The sequence below is a fragment of the Psammomys obesus genome, unplaced genomic scaffold, assembly GCF_907164565.1.
Source record: "Psammomys obesus unplaced genomic scaffold, mPsaObe1.curated_primary_1811, whole genome shotgun sequence".
In the NCBI taxonomy this organism is placed as follows: domain Eukaryota; kingdom Metazoa; phylum Chordata; class Mammalia; order Rodentia; family Muridae; genus Psammomys; species Psammomys obesus.
In genome coordinates, this window is record NW_026596034.1 from 10,202,968 (window position 1) to 10,225,966 (window position 22,999).

At 45.2% G+C, this 22,999-nt stretch overlaps 1 protein-coding gene across 3 annotated transcripts in view; it reads left to right on the forward strand.

Annotated features, from left to right (window-relative positions):
• The window catches only part of Gnao1 (G protein subunit alpha o1), a 158,569-nt gene that overhangs the window by 76,203 nt on the left and 59,367 nt on the right, over window positions 1-22,999 (forward strand). For all 3 annotated transcript variants that reach the window (XM_055620993.1, XM_055620994.1, XM_055620995.1), the window contains exon 3: window positions 12,930-13,071. In XM_055620993.1, the coding sequence (XP_055476968.1) occupies window positions 12,930-13,071 (142 nt within the window). The remainder of the gene's footprint in view (window positions 1-12,929; window positions 13,072-22,999) is intronic.

Here is a 22,999-nt window from a genome sequence, read left to right on the forward strand (position 1 = left end):
AAGCTGGAGCTTCAGGCCCTGGCTAGAGACACTGGCCTTTGAAGAGTTCTTCTGTCCTCTTCTGTCTCTCTCACATTGGGGGTGACAGTGTTTTAGTCAGTGGCCATTCTTTAGAACCCCAGTGTCTTCTGCCCTCAGGTCCAAGATCTGAGATGTCTACCACAAGACCAAGGCCCCAGGTGCAGAGGATGAAAGGGGCTACCCCTATCCCCATTCCTACGCCACCTGGAGCAAGGGGAAAGGGTAGATAGATCTGTGTTGTTTCCCAATGATGGCAACAGAGAGGTTCTGCCCTGAAGTCACAACAAGTCCCAGGCTTGTCCCTGGCTCTGTCTGGTGACAACAGGCAGCTGACATCTTTACTTCTGGCCAGAATTGCATCTTATTAGAAATGGCATCTTTATAATAGATTTCTGCAAGTCACTGTCAGCAGGACATGTCCCTTGTTTGTGCCAGTCGCTTCCCTAGGGGACTGATTTGCCTATTGCTATTATTTTAGAACTCCATTCTATATTATTCTAATGCTAGCATGTCAAGCTCTATATATAACATTAATTACTAAGGGACCTTTTATTTTTTAAATTTTTCTCATCCCATATAAATTTACCATTTATCCAGAAAGGTTTTAATTGGGTCTCTCATCTCTTAAAATTGCACTGGGTCCCATTTGTACTCAGACTTCATACAGTCCATCCTGGGGATTGGGGGGGTTAGGGTCAACTCGCATCCATCCCACCCCACACAAGCGCTGTTGTGTTTGCTTCCCTGGGAGAAGCATGGCAGTCAGCCCCCTGGCAACTAGATCTGAATGTGGCAAGGGGTCATATCACAGAATAAACTCTGGCAGAAAATGGTGGAGTTGGATGATAGATAATTTCTGACCCATACTGCCAATGACGACTCCAGGGTGACCCAAAGCCACATGAGGAAGCCTAGACAGGATGAATTGAGTTTAATACTCATGCTCTGTACCCCCACACATACACATACCCTAATACTCAACAGTGATCCTAAAGTCTGTACGTAGCACCTAGTCACTTAAGAAGTACTTGTCAACCAAGCCTGGTAGCATATACCTCAAATGTCGCCACTCCAGAGGCTGTGGCACCATTGCAAATTTGAAGTCAGCCCAGGCTACACAGCAAGACCTTGTCTCAAGAAAGAGGATTTGTGGAGTGAACAGTGTGAGATGAAGCCACGGTGGGATGCCATTTTGGCAGCAGCTATGCATGTGGACATGTGCCAGCCTGTGGTGTGTCTCCTCCCTGTGGCAAGATGTTTGGTGGCTGCTATCTTCCTTCTCTTTTGCTCAGCTGTGTGGGTTGGAATCCGTAAGTGTTCCAAGAACAAGCCTTCAGTCAGGGCTGGGGAAGTCAGGGAGAGGAGAAGACTTGCCATTTAAAAGTGCTCTACTATTGGAGCAGGCCCACAGGTGGGAGGCAAGTTGGTTTGGGAGGTACACAGATGAAGATTTATTTTAGAAGCTGAACATGTTTTAGCATGTAGTGAAAAGCCAAAGAATACCTAGCATGTTAGCCATGTGACTGAGCCCTAGCTGCTATTTCTGATTTGTCTTTGTCACTCACTCCATTCCAGTCACCACTGCGCCTGAAACTGTTTTTACACATTGTCTCTCCCTGTTCATTCAAGCCTTAACTTTACATGTTACTTCCTGGTGGCTCCTAATTCACCCCTCTTGTGCCAGTTACCTATTTTGTATATATTACACTACTATACTTTCTGTGTACTTCCTTAGTTTGTGTGTTTCCCTCTTAGACCGTGAGACCTTTGAAGGTAAGGTCTGCCCCATTCATGATGGTCTCCTGGGTGCTGTCTGAACTTCAAAAGCAACCTCAAATGGTCTGCTGGGTGAGAAGGAAGAATCTCCCAGTGGAGAAGTGAAGGAGATGGTGATTAGGGGGTGTCCCTGGCTCTACCAGTTGAGGACCAGCTCTTGTGCCTAGAAAAAAATGAAGCTTCTGACTTCCATCAGGGTCTCTAGGCTCTGTTCTTCTGGGTGCTAAGAATCATCAATCAAGGGCATGGCATAATTGCTTTGCAAAATACAGACACCAACCTCTGCCCAGGCATTAGCCTTCAAGCCTACCACTGTAGACAAGGGCTATCCTCTAGTTCCCAGGATGCCGTTCAGCTGAGGTCGTGCTCTGCAGTGCTGCATGGGAAGGGTCCCATGGCTGCAGAGACAAAACTAGTGGTCTAGCCCTGCTTTGGTACCAGTTTGTCTGCAGCTTTTAACTATTCTTAGCTACTACTTGCTACACCATCCCCTACCCACAAATTATTTACTACTGTTGTCGTCCATTATAGACAGAGTTTTTGTCCCCAGAAGAGAGACCTGGGCCCAGGAAAGTTAGTGGCTTGCTTGTATCCACACTGTTGCTGAATAGTAGAGTCAGGGTGTCTCCACATCTTACCAGAGCTCAGGATGCTCTTATAGAATGAATGAATGGTGTATGCTAGAGGATTTGAAATTCCATAGTTTCTAGAAGCTGTTAGCACTCACTCTTCCCCTTTGCCTGCCCATACACTGTACCCAGGAGTCTGATGGGCATATTTTATTAGTCCTTACTCTTGGTGGTCCTTGAATCAGGCAGCCAGATGAAGTCCACTGTCCCTGAGGGAAAGCAAATGCAATGACACTGTTGAGAGCTGAAGAAATAGTTCATTCAGTAAAGTGCTTACCACAACAAGCATGAGGATCTGAGTTCAAACCCCAAGTACCCATATAAAAAGCCAGATATGGTGGTACATGCCTGTGATCTGAGTGCTGGAGAAATGGGAACAAACAGATCCTTAGAGCTAACTGACTAGCCAGCCTATCTAAATACATTGGTAAGCTCGGGGTTCACTAAGAGATTGTTTCAAAAAATAAAGTGGAGAATGAGAATGATAGAGGACAGCATCTGTGTGACCTCTGACCTCCATATGCACATGTATAGCAAATACATGTATGCATACACACCAAAAACCAATTACAGTAGGAACACTCAACAGGGGCACGACAGAAGGGTCTCGGGTAAAGCAACTCCTCCTTCCTTACAGTGCGTCCCATCTGCTGTGCCCCACTCCAAGTTGCTCTGCTGGTTCCTGCCAACACCTCTAAACTTGGCTACAGTTTGTGACATCTCCCCGACTGGGTCAGCTTGCTCTTTCACATTCCCCCTCAAAGTCAGCAGAGTCCTTCTGTAGTAGAATGTGTGAACTAAACTTGGGGCAGAATTCCTGAGGAATCCATCCTACCTGGAGCATTCAGCCTACATCCCTCCAATACCCAGAGACCTCACATATATGTACCTACTGTGTCTGGAGTGCTACTCCCAGCCCAGCCAACTCTGGATCCTCTGTCAGCACTGCTCCAGGAAGGCTGGCCCTACCCAAGGTACGAGCCTTCTGTTATCATTTCTTCTTACCACTAGTGGTTTGAAGTTTCTGTTCAACCTGTTCAACCTCCCACTAGAATGCAGCCTGTGTGAGTGCAGGGACTGTGCATGTTGAACTCCCAATGTTACTCTTGAACCCCCAACGTTGATATCTTGTCTGGCACATAGTAGGGTCTCAGATAACCCATGATGTGACTTATGGGATGAGTTAATGGAAATGAATACAGAACATGTTTCTCCCCCAAAGCCTTGGAACTGTCAAGTCAAGGGAGTCTTTCTGTTTTGCAGATGGCTCCATATTTTTCTCACCTGGGATCTCCCATCATCCTCAGCACCAGGGCCATCAGAGGCCTGTGTCACAATAGAAAGGCCTCTGAGAATTTTGTTCCTGCTCTGTTACATGCTAACTGTGGCCCATGTCCCTATGGGCATGTTTTTTTTTTTTTTTTTTTTTTTTTATCTCTAAGTCACAGTTCCCCACATGCGGCCTTGGAGTAGGAACATTTCTGTGACCCAGGCAGAGGGCATCGTGGTGAGAGCATGAACTGTCTTTATAAGGGTTTATATGTCAGTTTATCAAGTTATCATGGGCTCCCTGTGCCCCTTTGATTTTCCATTCCCATAGTGGTGACATTTAGCATTGTGACCATGGTATGCCTGCAGCTTCTTCATTGACTCCTTACACAGCATATAAAGGCAGGAGGCCAGGAATGTGTGCAGGAGAGGAGCCCTCTGGGAAGAGGAAAGAAGGGCAATAGGAAAAGTGTTTGTTTCAGGGAAGTAAAATGATTTTGTCAGAGGCATATCTAAACAGTCCCCTTTCATCTTACTGCCTTGAGCTACATCGTGTGGCCACTCTTAGCTGCAAAGGAGGCAGGAAAATAGCTCTCTGAGGGTTAGGACAACGGCTGTTATGTGGCAACCCACATAGCTAACACTTATATCTGTCCACTGCCCATGGAACAAGCCATTTTTACACTATTTCCTACATGTTTTCATCATTAGCCTTATTTTGACATCTAGTCTGAGTCCCCAAAAGTCAGGGAACTGGCCCCACAGGCTTGGCAATGTAGTAGAGCCTCATATCAAGCCAAGCTCAAAAGAATCATGTCAGGAGACCCCTACTGACAATGTTTTACCCTTCAAACCTTGTTCCTTGTCAACATGGTCACTGTGTTAAACATGAAGTATCTGTTTCCCATTGAAAATTATCTATTGCAGGTCAGTGAGATGACTTAGTGGGTGAAGGCACTTGCTGGACAAGCCTGGAGACCCAAGTCAATCTGTAGAACCCACAGAAGGGTGGAAGGAGACAATGACTCCATTAAGTTGTTCTAATCTGTGCTGTGGCACATGTGCCTCCTAATACCCCCCACAACATGTGCACACACATACAAATAATAATAATAATAATACATCTTTAAAAATAAAGCAGTCTGTCTTTTTGGACACCACATGCACACTTTAAGAATGAAACAAACAGAAGGAAGGCAATAACAAAGCACTGAATGCCACCACCAAAAGTGATGCTTGCTCTATTCTGTTGCTCCATCCTGTCCATCCTCCTCCCTCTCCACAGCTTCCATGCCAATCCACCCCCAAAATACACATATCATTTTATTAGTGTGACTGCACAGGATACCCGTTACTCCATACCTAGTGTTTTTATCTTAACCCCTGCATACATCCAGTGTTTAAGTGGGCTCTGTGGAGCCCCAATGTGCTAGGGCTTCCTGTTCACGGTTTAATTACACATGTGTTTTCTGAGGCCAGGATTGTCATTGCCCACCGATAGAGAGGTTCAGCGCTCCAGAGTCACATTCCCACTCTTCAGTGGGTCAATAAGGCCAATGGTGATTGGACACCATCATCATTTATCACTGAAGCAAAAGAGATCCCAGACAAATGTCTTGTGAACTTGCATTCCTGTTCAGACACACTTGATAGCATTAAGAGTACCAAAATAGGGTCCCCAGCCTATAAGTTCTCCCAAGATGTTCATTTGATAAACAAACAGAGTCCCACTCCAGCCCAGCTCCCTCTCCCACTGGAGCTTCTCAGCCCTTCCTTGTCTTCCTCCAGGCAGGTGGAGGTCCTCCAGGGCTCACCTCTCCTTCTCTCATGACTGTGACCAAATACCAGACAATAGGCAATTTTAAAGGAGGAAGGGTTATTTTGCTTTGTTGAGAGCACCGCAGTAATTCATCATGGTGAGGAAGGCGTGACACACGAAGTGCCTTGGTCCTTGGCAGCCAACCAAGAAGCAGGGAAAGGAGCGTGGTGATGCTCATCTAGCTTTCATCTTTTTTTTTTTTCCTTTTAGATTAACACAGGACCCCACTGACTTTCAGGGTGTGTCTTCTCTCCTCAGCTAGCCTTTCAGGAAGTGCCCTCACAGATACACTCAGAGGTGCACCTCATCGACGATGTCTCCTGTTAGAATTGGCCTCATGTCCTTTTCTTCTAAAGGACAGTAACAAGACAAACCCTGTGTACCAAATGTACCAGCATCACTACAGCTATTGCTCTCCTGCCAATGCTGCTACTCTGGGTCCTGACCACAACACAATGAAAGCAGTTGACAGCCAGCAGTTATGGGAAATTACTCCATCACAGCTAGTGCCTGGCACCACCACTCCCTAGTCTAAATCATTCAAGGGTTGTGGCAGAGGGCAGTAAGAAATGGCCGAGAAAAGGAGCCCTGAATCTAGCCTAGTGATGACCCTGAAGCTTTTGATCAGCTTTCGATCAGGTGTTCACGAGCCTCCATAAATCAAGAAAAACTTGTACTGGTACATTTGTCAGAGTCTCAAAGGGGCCTGTGATTCAGAGAAAGGCTGCCAGGCCAGACGATTGTGTGAGGTCCCTTCCTGCTTCCAAGTCTGTGGTTCTGTGACCATATAAGGCCTCTGTGCCCAGCAGTCTTCCTGCAGCTAAAAGCAGCCCCGCCCTGGAAGAATTGCTGAAAGCAAGGAGAGCCAGGTCCATGCCTCCTACAGGATTCCCAAGACAGCAAAAGAGTCAGTGTGGGGAGAGCAAGGGCCCATGACTGACCACCTTCTCCTGGAAATTGATCACCTGCTGTGGTCAGCAGCCCTGTCACCAGTCCTCTCCATCCATATACCATCAAGATCACCTACTAAGCAGTGTTGTCAGGGTCCCAGAGCACAGCTGGCAGCTTCAAATACTCAGGCTGCAGGCAACCTTGTCTGGTCAAACTCCTTCTTCCATGGGTCTTCTGCTTGGTGACCCAGAGCAGCCCCTCAGAGTGCGTGGGTTCTGGGTGGGCAGTGTGAGAACTAACTCTGGCTCTGCAGAGCATCAAATATAGAAAATATAGAAAAATATCCCCACCCCAACTTACACAGGTGCACATGCGGGCTTGCCTGTGAGCTCCTTGGTGGGACATATCTTGTACAACTGTGTACACCCAGCTCAAGTAGTGACGTTTCCACCTTCACCATCTCTGTGCCAGGAACTATGGATAGGAGAGGAAAGGTGGGTGAAACAAGATACCAGTGTCTGGGTATAAACAAAGACTTAACAAGCAAATATACTGAGAGGTGATTTCAAACTATTGTTATCAAGTCATAGAACATTTTAATCATGACTTGGATGGGTTACAAAAGCTCAAGGCACATTAGATTATGCAAAAATAAGGAATATGGTGGCTTGTATCAGTCAGAAGAATAAGGATAGCATTAGCTTTTGGCATGGTTGGATCTAGGGACTCACCTCCCTGAGACTTGATTCTATACTTCACTCAACAGTTCCATCTACTGGCTGTTGCTACATGTCTCACCGAGCTTTTCTTCTGCTTTCCAAACCCTGACCTTGATACCCCCAGGACCCAGAGCCATCCCATGTGACTGAACTATCCTGAGGTCTACCCCTGAGGACTCTCAGGACCCCCCTTTTTTTTCCAGACCCTCAGAATATTACACAGGCCCTGCAGTCCTCATGTATACATGAGGACACACTGTGTGTGTGTGTGTGTGTGTGTGTGTGTGTGTGTGTGCGCGCGCGCGTGTGCAGCCTGGCGCCTCTGGAACCTGGAGGTGAAGGCCAGGGATGGGGAAAGCAGCTCTGCCTCTCACCATCTGCCCATACGTCAAAAACAGGACCTTAGATGCTACTCGCCAGCTGTATGACATCAGGGAAGTGGCCTGACCTCACTGGGTCTGTCCCCTTGTCTGTAAAGAGGAGCTGGTGATTTTTAACAAGCCTGGGACTGCTGTGACGATTAGAAGAAATGCAGCAGGTGGAGCACTTAACATTGCATGCCAACCCTCAAACACAGGATGCCTCTGTGCCAACCCTCAAATTCTGTGCCAGAGAAAGAAAAGTGTACTCAGAGGTTGACTTCAGAATGAGACTGCTATTCCTACTGGCTGCCATTTGAAGTGTCTTCCCTGTAGTCTCTTTTTTTTTCCCTTGGGTTTTGTTTTTTTATTTTTGAAACACAGTCTCTTGTAGTCCAGGCTGGCCTTGAATTCCTGATCCTCCTGCCTCTACCTGGCTAGCATGTTCTGCCACACCCATTTTATTTCTCAGAACAACTTGCCAATGAGGAAACAGGACCGTATAGTCAAGTCATTTACCAAGGATGCCACAGTCCCTGAGCAGCAGGGGAGGTATTTGAGCAGGCCTGACTGTCACATCAGGTGCTGCCACTACTGTTTGGCCTCACTGGAATGATGTGACAAGATCGAAGATAAAGGAACCTTATTTGATCATCATGAAGCTGTCAACCTCAACTCGGAAAGAGAAAGAGGAGGAGGATTCCATGAGAAGATGCCCTTGGCACTACAGGGCTTGGTGCTGGACTTGGGCTTATGGTCGACCCTTTCACCGCTGTCCTGTGTGGACCACACATTCCTGTGTTAAGTGGGTGCTTATGACTGTTTTGTCCAGGATGCTATAAAACTTCACCCCAGAAGCCCAGCTTAAGCCTGTACTTGCCAGTGTGTTAAGTTATAGGAATAATACTCATGACTTTTGAATACTTGCCCAAATTACATCATTTCTGCATTTTTCTTTTAGGCCACCCTAGACACTAGGGTAACTCTTGCCAGGTAATAATCTGCATGTTCTGGGGATGGATCAGCTGTGGCCAAAAAGACTATGAGTTTGGAGACTTGGATTATGCCCTTAGCTCTGGCATTGATCTCCCGAGAGAGACTGGACCAGCAGCTTAAACTCTCACCCTCATTTTTTTTTTCTTCCAAGTAGAAATAATGAAAACCTAGCTTTCCTGCCTCAGTAGACAAGTGCAAACATTAGTATGGGAAATGATAATTCCAACCCCATGGAAAAAGAAATCCCTTGGCCAGCCAGGGATCTAAAAAAGGATTCCTCAGTGTTTCCTGTGCAACTTCTTCACCAGAGAAATTTTTGTGTGACCTCAGGAGTGAAGATATATAAAGTAAGTAAGCAAATAAAACATTTAATGGTAACAAATTATTTTAAAGTTTTTTTTACAACAATTCTTTGGTATACCTTTAATTTTACCATTTATTAACATGGTAAAACAAATTTGCATATTAATGAGTTAAATGTGTTTGCTTATGTTTATTCATAAAGAATTATCTCTTAGCTGTATTTGAGAGTGCAAGCACCTATCCCTGATGTTGTTCAGTACTTTGGTTTCATAATCATCAGTGCTGAGGGTGCCACTTCACATAAATACATAGTATAAATGCAGTACACGAGGGCAGAAGCACTTGTGGGGCAACTCCAGGAATTCTGTCCTGATGCCAAACCAAAAGTACTACAATGATCTATTTTTTAATGAAACTAAAGTCAGTAGCTCAAATAGAAAGTTTTAAAATCAAATATTCTAATGTGTAACAATCCAAAATATACTAATATATTTTATAATGTTATAAATTTTACTGTATATATGGACAAATGTTGGTAGGAAAATATTGTTATTGTGCTCTATGTGATCAAAAAACTTTGTATGTACAATAAAAACCCCACATTTCATGACACACGTAGCCATACCGTGAACCAAGGTATTTCGGGTGACATTTGTTTGGGGGGTTGTGTGACTTTATCACAGCTGCAGTGTGAAACACTCGTGTTGTCCTCAGCTGATCTGTGATGAAGCTGCAGCACCTAGGCTGGGTGAGCGCTGCCAAAGGCACCTTGGGTTCATTATGCGTTTAATTTTGAATTAATTATTGGTCACTAATTGTTCAGAAGCCTTTTACTATTATCAAATTTGTCATAATCCATATATTCAGTTATAGGGACTTATGGGAGCACAGCCCACATTCGAGGGGTCTGGAGAGCATCCCCAGATGAGTGGTAGGGTCAGAGGTCAGAAGTGAAGTCCTGGAATGTGCCCTGGCTTGCCAGGAAGCACATCACTGAAGCCCAGTAACTCTCGCTTGCACCTCTCAGGTCAACACTGGCCTAGGCTCCTAAAGGCACCTGCTCCTAGAGTCTGGGTGGGCCGGCACCTTTCTCTCACAGTTGTCAGTGTTTGCTCTGAAACCCCCATGTGTGTCTCACACACTTTAATTCACTTTTGAGCCATATGGCACTTTTTCAGATGCTTCTTTCTGATGTACTTCCCCCACCCCCATCCTTTGCATTACCGGAAGTTTTGCATGGATGTATATTATAAGGTATTTTCAGGCCTTTCTCTTTCTGCCTCCATTTGAATAGTTTTTGCTTTGTCTTCAGTTTAGATAATCTTCTGCATGTCTGATCTGCCAGGAACAACCTTTATTTCAGCTGTTGTTCTTTTTCTGTATCTTCCATTCCTCTATAAATTATACTCAGTCTTCTTTGATGTCTTAAAAATATTTAAAATAAATATTTTTGCAATGCTGTATGTTAATTCTGTCATCCATGTCACTTTCATATCTACTGTGTTGACTAATGCTTCTCTTGGTTATGAACCACACTGTCCTGCTTGTCTGCAGAATCAGGAATTTTTTCAGTGGAAGGTGGCATCAAGCACATTACTTTACTGAGCATCTAGATTTCGCCATCTTCATTTAAAGGTTGTTGTCTTTATTCTGTTGTTTGGGGGTAGCTAAGTTAGCTATGGGCAGCTAGATTTCTTAGACTTTCTTTCTAGCATTGTCAGGAGGACCTCAGGGAGCCATAAGAGCTATCTTAACCTAGTTGCTGTGGCCTCTGACACCTATGCTGAAGGCTCTGCAGTACCCAGGAACTACACTCTGGCTTTTCAGAGATTCATCTGGCTTGGGGAAGTGCTGGCAAGTGTTCAGCCTCCAAGCCCCCAGAAGCTCATTTTCTCTCTGGCATCCTTTTGAGCTGTGGAGTCTCATCTGTTCAGCCAAAGACCCCCAGGAACTCCACATAGAAGCCAAGAACTTTTTCTTTGCGGTTTCCTGTTGACTCTTGGGGGCTGACCCTCATCCAAGCAGCCCACCAGCCTGGTGGTGTGCCTGGCCCCTCCAGCCTGTGCTGTGATGGCCAGTGCCTGCATTCTGAAAGCCACCTGCACAGCTTGTTGTCACTGTCCAAACGCACTGCTTTCATTTGTTTCTCTTCACTTCTCGGGCTTTATGCAGAACATAGTGTTTCCCCATGGGACTCTCTGGGGTCACAAACCTGTGAGTCATTTGATGATATGCTCCACCAAGAATATTTTGCAGGAGCTGGAAAGATGGCTCAGCAGTCAAGAGTGATCTCTCTTCTTGAAGAGGATCCTGGTTCCCTTCTTAGCACCCACACGGCAACTCACAATCACCTGTAGCTCCAGTTCCAAGGAATCTGACACTGTAGGAGTACGAAGCACACGTGTGGACTTACCTGCATCCAGGCAAACACTCATAAAATAAAATAAATCTTTTAAAACAAAAAGAAGCTTTTGTTTAAAAAAAAATGAAAGAAACAGCTTAGTGCTAATCAAACCCATAAGAGTGATTCTGCTATGCTTGGAGAAACGCAGAATGGAGTCTCGCAGCCAGACTCTCAATTTTTCCCAGGTTTATTGTCTACTAGCTGACATCTGGATGAGTCAATGGTTACATTCTCATACAAAGGAATATTATTCAACAAGAACAAAAGGAATGAGTTACTGAGACATGCTATAACATGGGCATATCTTGAAAAGATTTGTTAAAGAACCAGTAACAAATTTAAACCCATCATATAATTTATAAGGCTGTCCAATCTAGGCAAATGTATAGAAACAATGTAGATTGGTGGTGGTTTAGGATTGAAGAGGGGAATGCAGAGTGCATGGTGATGGATACAGAGCTACTTTGAGGAAAGGGATAAAACATTCTACAATTAGAATGCAGTTATGGTTGCCTAATCTTGTGAATTTACTAAAACAAATATTGAGGTGCATGCTTTAGGCAAGCAGACTGTGTGGTATATGCAATGAATCCCAATTTAAAAAGAAAGAAAAAAAAAAGCTGTTTTCAAGATTTTTGTCTGTAGTGTTCTCCAGAAAGGAGGTGATGAAGGTGTATACAAGGGCTTTGATGAGTCAGGAGGGCTCAACTCTCACGCTGAATCCTGCATCTGTTATACATGGTATTAATTCCTGTTCTGGAAATGTGGCCATCAAAGAGTTCACACAGTCTGTCAACACACAAAGAACCTCTGATGTTGTCTTTAAATTTCGGGGTTGTTTTTTTTTTTTTCTTCCATTTTAAGACTATGCTTGTATGTGATTTCTTTCTGGGATCCTTGTTAGCAATGTGCATGTACCAAAGGCAACCAGAGAGTGTCACACAGCCTCTACTCTGTGATGTCTCCTGTGTGGATTCTGTCAGTTATTGAGATCCAGCAGAACAGGGTGACTCTACCAGCTGAGCAAGAGTAGTGAAATGCCCTCTGCTGCCTTTTCCGCCGATGGTGTGTATCTGACACGTGCACAAACTTGGACGGTTGTTCATGTAAGCCAGGCTTTGCCCTACCTTCAATAAAAGTGCTGTGAGTGAGCTGTGGGTGTGGTTGCCATCTCCCTTGGAGAACTGTCCTTACCAAGCAAGTACATTGGATCCTGGGTTTGATCCCCACCAGTGGAGAGGACGGGGTGTGGTTCATAGATTGAGATTGTATCTTTCATTTGCTGAGCTCTTGCAGTGATCTTGAGCAGTGTTCTCTGAGTTCACACAAGTCAAGGCCCTGCTCTGTCCTTAGGTCAGCAGCAGTGAGGATGAGCTAGGCAATTGGTATTTTGTTCCTCTAGTGTCTTCAGCCCCTCATTCCTTTCCCTGTATGTAGAATGTGAAGACTACATACTATAGTATGTTGTATGTATACTATATACAATGAAACAGGAATGTTTTCAGTAGTCTATATTTCAGATTGTTATTATTCAGTAACTCGGGTAAGCAAGTTTTTGTTTTGCTTTTTAGATTTTACAACACCTCAGTAGAGTAAATCAGTAATCCATCATTCCCACAGGACCCAGCTCTCCCAGTTCTCCGCTTGTGAGAGCAAGGCTTGCACTGGGGTGCCAAGCCCTGTGTTGGCCATGTCTAGTGAGGACATTGTACTCATCAGGTATGGTTTGTGGTCTTCCTCCAGGATCATCCATGAAGATGGCTTCTCTGGAGAAGATGTAAAGCAGTACAAGCCTGTTGTCTACAGCAACACCATCCAGTCTCTGGCAGCCATTGTCCGGGCCATGGACACTTTGGGCGTCGAGTATGGTGACAAGGAGAGAAAGGTAAGCAAGTCTCTGAGCCCATGGGCATAGGGACAAGAGGCCTCAGTGACCCTACTTCCTCTTCTTGATAGTACCTGATGGACCAGGAGAGGCTGTGCTCTTTGTGGGAGATAAGGTAGTGGTCTCCAGCCCAAGCCATTTTACCAGTCCATTACCTACCAAGCATTTGCCAGGACTTCTGTGACAGGTCACTCTCTCCAGAAAATCACCAACAAAAGCAGAAGGCAAAAAATCCCTTGTGTGTTCTGTAGCTGAGAAGAATGAGAGAATGCTTTCAGTCAGCAAAACCCTGAGTAAATGCCTGCCCTTGGACAATTAATCTGACCAAAAAAAGTATTTACTGAACAAAGCCCACGTTGCTAGGTGCCATCTTCCCTACTGAGAAGAGCTGCCCTTACCTGTGGGAGGGAAGCAGCCATTGGAATTGCCTCTCATTCTTCACACCAGTGAATGTGCTTTCTGCCTCTCCTGGTAGGTGTGAGGCCCTCCTTCCCGTAGAGAGTGGGCATTCCGAAACACAGACTGTTTTCTGATAACTGTGTAAAACACTTTTATTAGCAAACATTTGCATCTACCACAAGGCTAAACTACAAACAGCTACTGTGGAAAAGCTAAGTGAAAGGAAGGAGGTGTGAAAACAACCTGACAATTCTATCAGAAACCTGGACTTTGCTCCTCTCCCCCCGGGAGCAGCTGGAGGCCTCAGAGCAGCTGGCCGGCACTGGAGCCTCTGAGTAGGAAGCTTAGTCTGTAGTGTTTTGACTGATACACACTTCCTGCCTCAGAGACAAAAGCTTTCCTGGCCTTCTCAGGGTCTGACAACTTATCTGTATCAGATAGCTTTACATGTAAAATTTAATGTTATGTATTAATGCCTAATTCCATGGGGCAGAGTCAAACAGGCAGCTCAGGGTGGCACTTTCAGGGCCTTGAGTGATGGGTGGCTGATAAGGTGTCTGTACCAGCTACAGTGGACAGCAGGCTCTTGGCAGAGCCCATCCATGTGCTGCTCCCCAGAGGCAGGACAGGAAGTTGGCAGGGTACTGCAGAGTCTTCTCCAGGGGGGCAACCGACAGTACGTAAAGGTGGAAGGGAAACAGGGGTACATCTAGTTCTTCGGTCTTGTTCCAGTCAGCATTCTCTGTGCAGGAGGAGGCATAAAGGGATCAGTGTTCAGAGAAAGCTGATGATCAGACAGTACCTGTGGGAGCAATGGGGTTAACTAGTGCATGGTGATGAATGCAGTGCCACATAAATCCCCACGGCCATAGCAACTACAGGCATGAAAACAGCTGTCATGTGCAGAGCACCTGCTCCCTGCCAAGTTCTGTGCTGAGCCCCATGTTTACTGTACCCAGAACATAGTAGGTCATCAAAACACATCTCTTAAATGGAATTATATTCTTACTCTCCCCATTCTAAAAGAAGGAGAGTACCTGGAATTTTACTCCTGAATTTTACCCCCAAATGGCCAAATATACATGGCCCAGATCCTGTGTGTAGCCTTGTGTGAGATGCTGCATTTGATTAGGCTTTGGGGAGCTGGCCATCTTTTGGGGAAGATGGGATACCCAGGCTCTTGAGCATGGCCTTTCTGTTACCTGTGATCAAGGCTGGGTAGGCTTCAAAGATAGAGAGAACAGATTGACAACTTCACTCTGTGTTTCCAGGTTCCTAGCATTGTCATAGAAAGAATTCAAAGACGGGGACAGAATGAACACTTACTACAGGGTGAAGGCACACACTCACAGTATAAAGCAGGCTTCTCAAGACATCATGCTGTCAAGTGTTGGCTAGCTCACCTTATGGTGAATGATGGAAGGGAGGATTATTCTTGAATTGAATGGCATGGGGCAGGAGCATCCCAGTCAGATTTCTCCTATACTATGTCTTTATGTTGGGCTTTCCATATGTGGCATGTGTCACTTACATAGCAGGGACAGGCAATTTTACTAGGCTAATAATATGGAGATGCCATTTTAATTAGGCAAAGAACAATTACTGGTTCTCTTTGTCAGCCATGTTAGCCTCAGTGGTCTTGAGTGGTCTTATTTCTTTACCTTTTAGGGTCACACAATTTCCTGTTTAGTCTAGGTGACCTCATTTTCTTGAGATAGTCAAAGGAGGCTTCTTAAAGAAAGGGAAGACTACAATGCTTGATACCTAGGTATGGTTTGAAAGGGGCCCATGGAACAAGGTGTGGCTAAAGCAGCCAAGCAGCCCCAAGTACAGGCAGGGGCTGGTAATGACCAAAGAAGATTTGGCTGGCAAGAGTGAGGAAATTGGAAGTACAGGTAAGTCAGATTTGGTGAGCCCTGGAAGGTAGAGAGTGAGTGTGGCTTTATCCTGCAGGCAGGCAGCAACAGTTGATAGACAATGCTAGAAAGAAGTGGGAGAATTCAGACACTCCAATGGCAGACGTATGGTGGCCTCATCAAAGAGAGACCAAAGTGGGAAGAGTGTCTGGAAGCTGTGGCAACAGAGTACACATGAGATGTGGGGTTGGTCTGAAATGAAAGGAGAACAGGGACGAACAGTGACAAGAGGAACTGATGGCCTTGATGATGCATTGGCACTGCGCAAAACAAGGACTAAGAACTAAACTGTGACCAGCCTGGAACAGTGGATCAGCCTGAGCAGAGAGAAAAGCCTGCTTTCAAGGCAAGAGCTTCAACAGGGTGTGATCAGCAAGGAGATGGAGGGAGCCAAACAGAGACTCCAGGGTAGTGGAAGCCTCTGCATTATATCTTCTGGGATCTGCGTTAAATAATTCACACTGTCATTTAAGTAATACTGTTAACCTTAACTGCTGTCATTTTATTAGGAGAGAAAGAGAGAACAGAGTAATGTGCCCAGGGTCCTTCTCTACAAAGTATGTACGTCTACACAGAGACATACCTGCCTAACAAAACTACAGTCCACAGCAAAAGCTCACATAAACAGACAGGCTCAAGGCAACCAGGCAAAAGAGCTCCTAAGCCGAGCATGGCACACCTATAATCAGAGCACTTGGGGGACTAAAACTACATGGTGATCTGAGACTATCCAAGGCGACACTGTCCAGGTCTTTGAATGGGAGAAAGGGACCAAAAAAGTAGCACTCATGACGTTTCTCCTGTTTTCTTTACTGTCTTCCCATTCCCTTGAATTACATCCACTCCACATCCCCCCAAGGCCAGTCTCCAGAGACCATATTTTCTACCCCTAATCTACAGGCTACCTTTGCCTTTCTCTTCTGTTTTTCCCGTGACTCCTTCCCTCTGCTTCCTTCTTCCTGCCCTGTAGGACTATAAGGCTCCCTCTCTACCATCTCCCATATTCTTCATTTTCTCTGTGACCCCTCCCCTATTCCTTTCCTTACCACCACCACCCTTGCTCCCTTCACTTATCATGCTGGTACAAATTGTCTTTGATTTTCCAGCTGAAATTTCCCAACTCCCTTTTCTCTTTCTCAGCCCTACACTGGCCTGAGAAATCAGAACAGTGACAGAACTTGATGGCTCACTTTGACAAGAAAGTGAAAGAGTAAAGTCTTTGAATGATCTCATGTTAATAAATTTTACCCCACACATACGTGTGCATATGTAAACTGTCATAAAATATGTTTTGCATGTGTGCAATGTAAACTAATGGAACAGTGAACAACAGAAGCTGAACACTTTGAGAAGAGGGACAATGGAAGAGCCTCATGGGGGAGGTCTCTTTCTGCCTTCTGTCCCCACCCTAACCCTCTACTAGTCAGTAAAGCCAGAACCTCTTCCCCAAGGCTGGCCATAAACTTCTCTTTCTGTGTGTGGAGTCCTTACAAAGAAATTCTCTGGTGGTGGAGACTTTTAATCTCAGCACTTGGGAGGCAGAGGTAGGCGGATCTCTAAGTTAGAGGCCAGCCTGGTCTACAGAGTGCGTTTCAGGGTAGCCAGGACTATACAGAAAAGCCCAGTCTCAGAAAACAAAAAACAAACAAACAAATGAAAAAGACAAAGAAATTCTGTGAATTACCGTGTCTGATTATATGTGGCTCCTATGGCCTTCATTTCAGTGGCAAAAGAACCCAAACAGGACTTGCTGAGTTTTCCTCAGTCTCACACACACACATGCAAGACCACACCCTTTTTGTCCAGTCCTACACAACTGTGCATCTTCATCGAGCCTAGACATAAAAAGATACATTTTCCACATCACACCCATCAGTCTTAGCTTCTGAACACTTCTCTGTGACTAAAACTTTGATTAAATCTATTCTGCTTTCTTGTTCATCTGCCGTTTGTTATGCATCATTGTCTCTAGTGATGGAGGAGAGGTGCTGCCTGTTCCAGCCATGCAGGAATAAAGAAATGCCTTGAACTTGTGAGGCCTGGCTGGTGAACATGCTGTCATTGTCTTCTTTAAAAAAAATATCTGTACTCATGCTGATTTTCTGGATTGTATTACTGGAGAATGCACATCTAACATAATGCCTGACACTAGAAATAATAGATATTGGCTTCAAATGCCAGCTCTGCCACCAGCAACTGTCTGGCCTGGGAAAACTACTTGACCCCTAAGTGCCAGTTCATCTGACTGTTATCGTCATGAATGAGATCAATTAAAAAAAGCTCAGAAAATCCTCAGCACAATCCAGCTGTTCTTTTCATTATTTGTTTAAAAATTACTATTAATTTTATTGATTAAAAATAGTGATGGGGCTGGAGAGATGGCTCAGAGGTTAAGAGCATTGGATGCTCTTCCAGAGGTCCTGAGTTCAATTCCCAGCAAACACATGGTGGCTCACAACCATCTAGATCTGGTGCCCTCTTCTGGCCTGCAGGCGTACATGCAGACAGAACACTGTAGACATAATAAATAAATAAATAAATAAATAAATAAATAAATAAATAAATAAATAAATAAATAAATAAATAAATAAATAAATAAATAAATAAATAGATAAATAAATAGATAAATAAATAGATAGATAGATAAATAAATGAATGAATGAATAAATAAATAAATAAGTGGATAAATGAGTAAATAAATAAATAAATAAATAAATCTTTTAAAATAGTGGTCAACTATCCTCACAGAAGTCTAGCGAGGAACAGGCAAGCCATTGTCTCAGATTTCCTTGGTTGCAAATGGAGGTGCCAGGCTTGGAATTAGCCATTCCAGGTCACTGACCTAAGCAGGACTGAGGAGCAGTGATGGAATTGCCCAGGGCTTGTTTGTTCCACTAGTGTGTCCCCACTACTCCAGAGATCATGGCAGTTCCCGGGGGAGGTAGAATCAAAGTCCATTTTCAGGATGTCGTTGGATTCCCTCTGGTGAGAGAAATGTTGAGATTTTAAGTTGTTCTTTGGAACTCAGACAGATCTTCTTTCTAATCATGGAAATGCTGTGCCATCTCCACAGCCCAGTACCATTCACCTTGTGCTTTGCACAAATTCTATAGCAGACAAAAATAAGGATGCTATCTGCCTGGGTCTGCTGGAGTTCCTTGTGACTCCAGTGTCACATCTGAGGAGAGGCTGTGAGAGATAGATGAAGACCCCATACTCACCCAAAACTGAGGTCCAAGAGGAAGCAGGCATTCCTGCACAGACAAAACACTGAGGTACCCCAAGCCCAGCCCACGGCCTGTCCCGTCCAGATTAACAGAGCTTGAAACTCTTCCCACCCAAGACCAACTCATTCTGTAACTTCCTTTTGTACAAAATATGTAATAAAATATGCCATCCATCCCAAACAAAAGAGACTTGCTTAAGAGCACATGTGGTAATCATGGCCAGAGCAGAGGGTTCTGTATTGCACATCCAGCTACTTCCAGTTTCTCAGCCAACTTAAGACCTCATTTTTTTTCACCCACAAGTATATATCATGTACTTGGAGAACAGTGCTCGAGGCATCAGAGATGGATGTGAAGATCAGGGGACCCCAGTCCTGTGTAGAGGTGAGATCCTGCCATGCTCATGCCCCAGGACTCATATATAAGCTGAATCAGCCTGTTCCATGTATTATATGGCTGGGTCAGGCCCTGAGCTCCTGTTCTGTGGGAGGCCTGGCTGCTGTACCATGGCATGAAGGAACAGCACCAATGGCTGTCCCCAGTCTTCCTCTAAAAGGAAAACCCAACTGGAAGGAATAGAAGTCCCTGAATCTTGACTGCTCCTTCTAAACTCTTGTCCCTCTCTAGTTGTACTCACAGAGCTGTCTCCACCACCCTCCTTCATGCTTTTCTTATCTCCATAGCCAGACAGTGAGACTGAGAGGTCAAGAGAGAATGCTGCATTCCATGCCTTCTTGATCTCCTCACCAACCAAAGCAGGGCTGGAGTGGCTTTCTGTGTTTCTTCATTTGTGTTTTTCCATCTGGGCATTCATGCAGTGGTAGGTTAAAAAAGGAGACAAACACAACAGAAGATGGATATATATATATATCCATCCATATATATATATATATATATATATATATAGAGAGAGAGAGAGAGAGAGAGAGAAGGAGAGAAGGAGAGGGAGGGAGAGAGAGAGATGGCTGGATGAATAGATACGTATGTATGTATGTACATATATATGTATCACACATATATATATCAGGCCAGGAGGCATGCTGGGGCATGGGTTCGGAGGCTAGTCTGCTAACCTGACCAAATCTCAGTTCTACTTCCTGCTGTGAGACAACAGAAAAAAAGCCTCCTCTCTCTCAGTAACACAACTGGGTGATGATAATGAAGACAATAGAAACCTACCTCGTGGGATTGTCTGTGGATTAAGTGACTCAATAGGTATAAAATCCAAGAGCAGGGATGAGCAGGTGCTTCGAAAAGTTAGGGCATGGCACTCTCGTGATTTCCAGTGTAGACTAGGCTGTGATAGGGGCAGCCCACCCAGCCGGAGGGCAGCGTGAACTAAGCAGTGGCGTGCACAAGGTGGTGTATCTTTTTTGCTGGTGTCTCTGCTTGTACCCTGGCTACTCTTGACCATCTGTCCCAGTGAAATGGAAAGAAGAAAGGGACAGGTGGGGACAAGTCTACTTCTTGCATGATTGGCATTTGGTGTAAAGGTATTGGTGAGAAAACTGTGCCTAGTGGACGATTATTCCTGTCAGGGCTAAGAAGAAAACCTTTTGTCTGACCTGGAGTTTTCTGAATATTGATAAAATGTTGCAGCATTCCCTGTCTCATAAGCCAGGTGTTGAGAACACTTGATGAGAAGTCACTTTGACCCTGGATTCTGTCTATGGACATCAGAGCAAGGATTGATGAAGGGCATTCCTGTAGGAGTCCAGGCTTAGTAGGAGTTCTGTACAACATTCTGAAGAAGTTGCGTTTGAACTAAACTGCTGGGGACAAAAGTACAGTTAACAAGGAGAAGTCCCCTGTCCTTCCTGCTGTGGCCTTCGCCCAAGTAGCAGGCTAGGGTAGACATGCTCTCCAACTTGTTCTTCAGGCAGCAGAAGGGAAAACTTGCCCTTGATAACTGTGGTGTACATATGCTGAGGTACAAGAAACCTCAGCTGCAGTGGCGGCCCCTTCTCTGAGTAAGTCACTCCTGGATCTCACTGTGTGAGGTGGGGTACATTTGCCTTCAAGTAAACATTATCCCACATGTAGTAGCCTAAACCATGGGAACAGTCACTGTTTTCTGGAGTGGGATCCCAAGAGCCATCGCTCTCAGGGCTACCTCTACAACTGTACAGCGCTTGGATAGTTCTCTGGGTTCTCTTGGTTCCAAGGAAGAAAACATCACACACTCACACACCAACAAGGAGTCCAGAGGCAGAAAGAAGTGGGGCAGCCTTGGGCTTCTTACTCCACAATGGTCATTCTAGTAGGACACACAGAAGGAAAGAAGGTTTGAAGATAGCAGCCAGCAGGTAGCTCTGAAAACTAGGAATTAAATAAAAATATGAAAGTAGATGGGCTAAGCCAATGGGAAACCCCATCCAAAGGTCAGCAATGGTATGGATCCTCAGGCTGATGACATAGGTGGGTCCAAGTTTCTTCATTTCTTGCCTTTGTTTTCCCACATCATCTTAGAAGCTAGAATGTTGTCTCAAGAGGTATCACAGGCAAAGAAACAGCTGGGTGGAAGGTGAATCCTGGGGCACAGGAGCGTCTGGGCAAGACTTGCCCCCAGAGAAGCAAGTGGAGTCAGATGCCCACAGCACACGGCCTGGTGCCCTTGTCTCACCCTTCTCCAATATGCTAGGTTCCCTGGTCACTGCCAAGGCCCCAGGCAGTATCCAGTCTCTTAGCCTGCTATGCCTGGCTTCTTTGCCATCTCATGCAGAGGGAAATGTGTGTCCAAGTCTGGTACACTGTGAATCTCTACATGGTGTGTGACTGTGGACAGGGACTTTTTTTAAAAAAGAAGGAAAAGTGAAGCTTTGACAAACAGTAAGTACCAACCACAGGCCATGATGCCTCTCTGCTCTGACTCTCTAATGAAGTACCTGATGAAATTAATTTACAGGAAGAGCGGTTTGTTTTGGCTCACAGATTCAGAGCATCCACACCAAGACCAGGTAGTCACAGAGCTTTGGTCAGCTAATGAGTGTGCCATGTTACAGGTGAGTAACACATGGCAAAGAAAACTTACATCATGAGTCAGGGAACAAGAGGAGCAAAAAGGTCTGGGTGTGGTGGCACACTTCTTTAACTCCAACACTTGGGAGGCAGAGGCAAGAAGATCTCTTTGAGTTACAAGAAAGCAAGAGCTACATAGTGAGACCCTATCTTAAAAGGGAGGTAGGGGCTGAAGAGATGGCTTAGTGATTAAGAGCACTTGCTGCTCTTGCAGAGGACCCTGTTTCAATTCCTTATGCCCACATGGTGGCTGATAACCTCTGTAACTCCAGTCCCAGGAAAGCCAACGCCCTCTTCTGTCGAGGCACCAGGAAACACAGTATACAAACACACATGCAACCAAAACAGCTAGACACATAAAATAAATAATAACTTTTTAAAAGAAGACAAAGAAGGGTCTAGGGTCCCCTGTCACCTTTAAGGGTGTGTCTCCAGTGACCTACAAGGTCTTGCTTCCTAAATGTTCCACCTCCTCCCAGTAGTGCCATCCAAGAAGGCAAGGACCTTTAGGCAACACCATACATCCTAGAAGCTAGAAGCAGTGTCCACCTCACCTTCAACACCCACCCCTGTTTGTGTGTTCACTTTCTCCTGTTTCATCCGCATCTGCCCCTCTGCTTTATCTGCTGGGGAGCCCGCAGTGGTCTGCCACGACTCCCAGAAACCTCTAGTGGTGAGTTAGAATGTTCTGGTTGCAAGTGATTAACGACATGCTCAAACTGGCCTATTAAAATAAAAAGCAGTCATCTGGAGTGCTGGGATGTAGTGCAGTGGTAGTATGCTTTCCTCATAGCCACAAAGCCCTGGGTTTGGTTCTCAGAACCACAGAAATAAAATAAGAAGGGCAGTCGGCCAGCCGATGATTAAGTCCGGCAGCGCTGTGTAGGTGAGGCTTGACTGCCCTGGATGCTTTCTGACTATGCAGTCACCAACTCACAACAGTGTTTCCCCACCAATTGGGAAACTGGCTGCCACAGTTGTCCTAAGCCAGAACACAAGTGCCATCTCTCCCCTGGGTACTACATAAGACCTGGGATCTCATCCATCTTCTTGGTTCAGTTAGTAACAAGGCCTGGCACTGAATCAACCACTGTAAAGAAGGGATAAGATTCTGATTGGCTGAAGGGCTCCTAGGACAAGAATGAAGTTCTTGTAAGAAAACCAGGATGTCATAGTAAAGAGATGAAACACAAGTGGATGCTGCGAGGCCATCATGAGCCACCTTGACTTCGGCCCTGACAGCTGCACCTGTGTGTGAAGAGGGATTCCTATGGTAATGGAAGGACAGCGAGGTTTCTTCTAGTATGCACATGATAACCAAGCTGGCCTGGAGCCAGTATTCCTACTCTCCTGGTGGGCAGCCCGGGA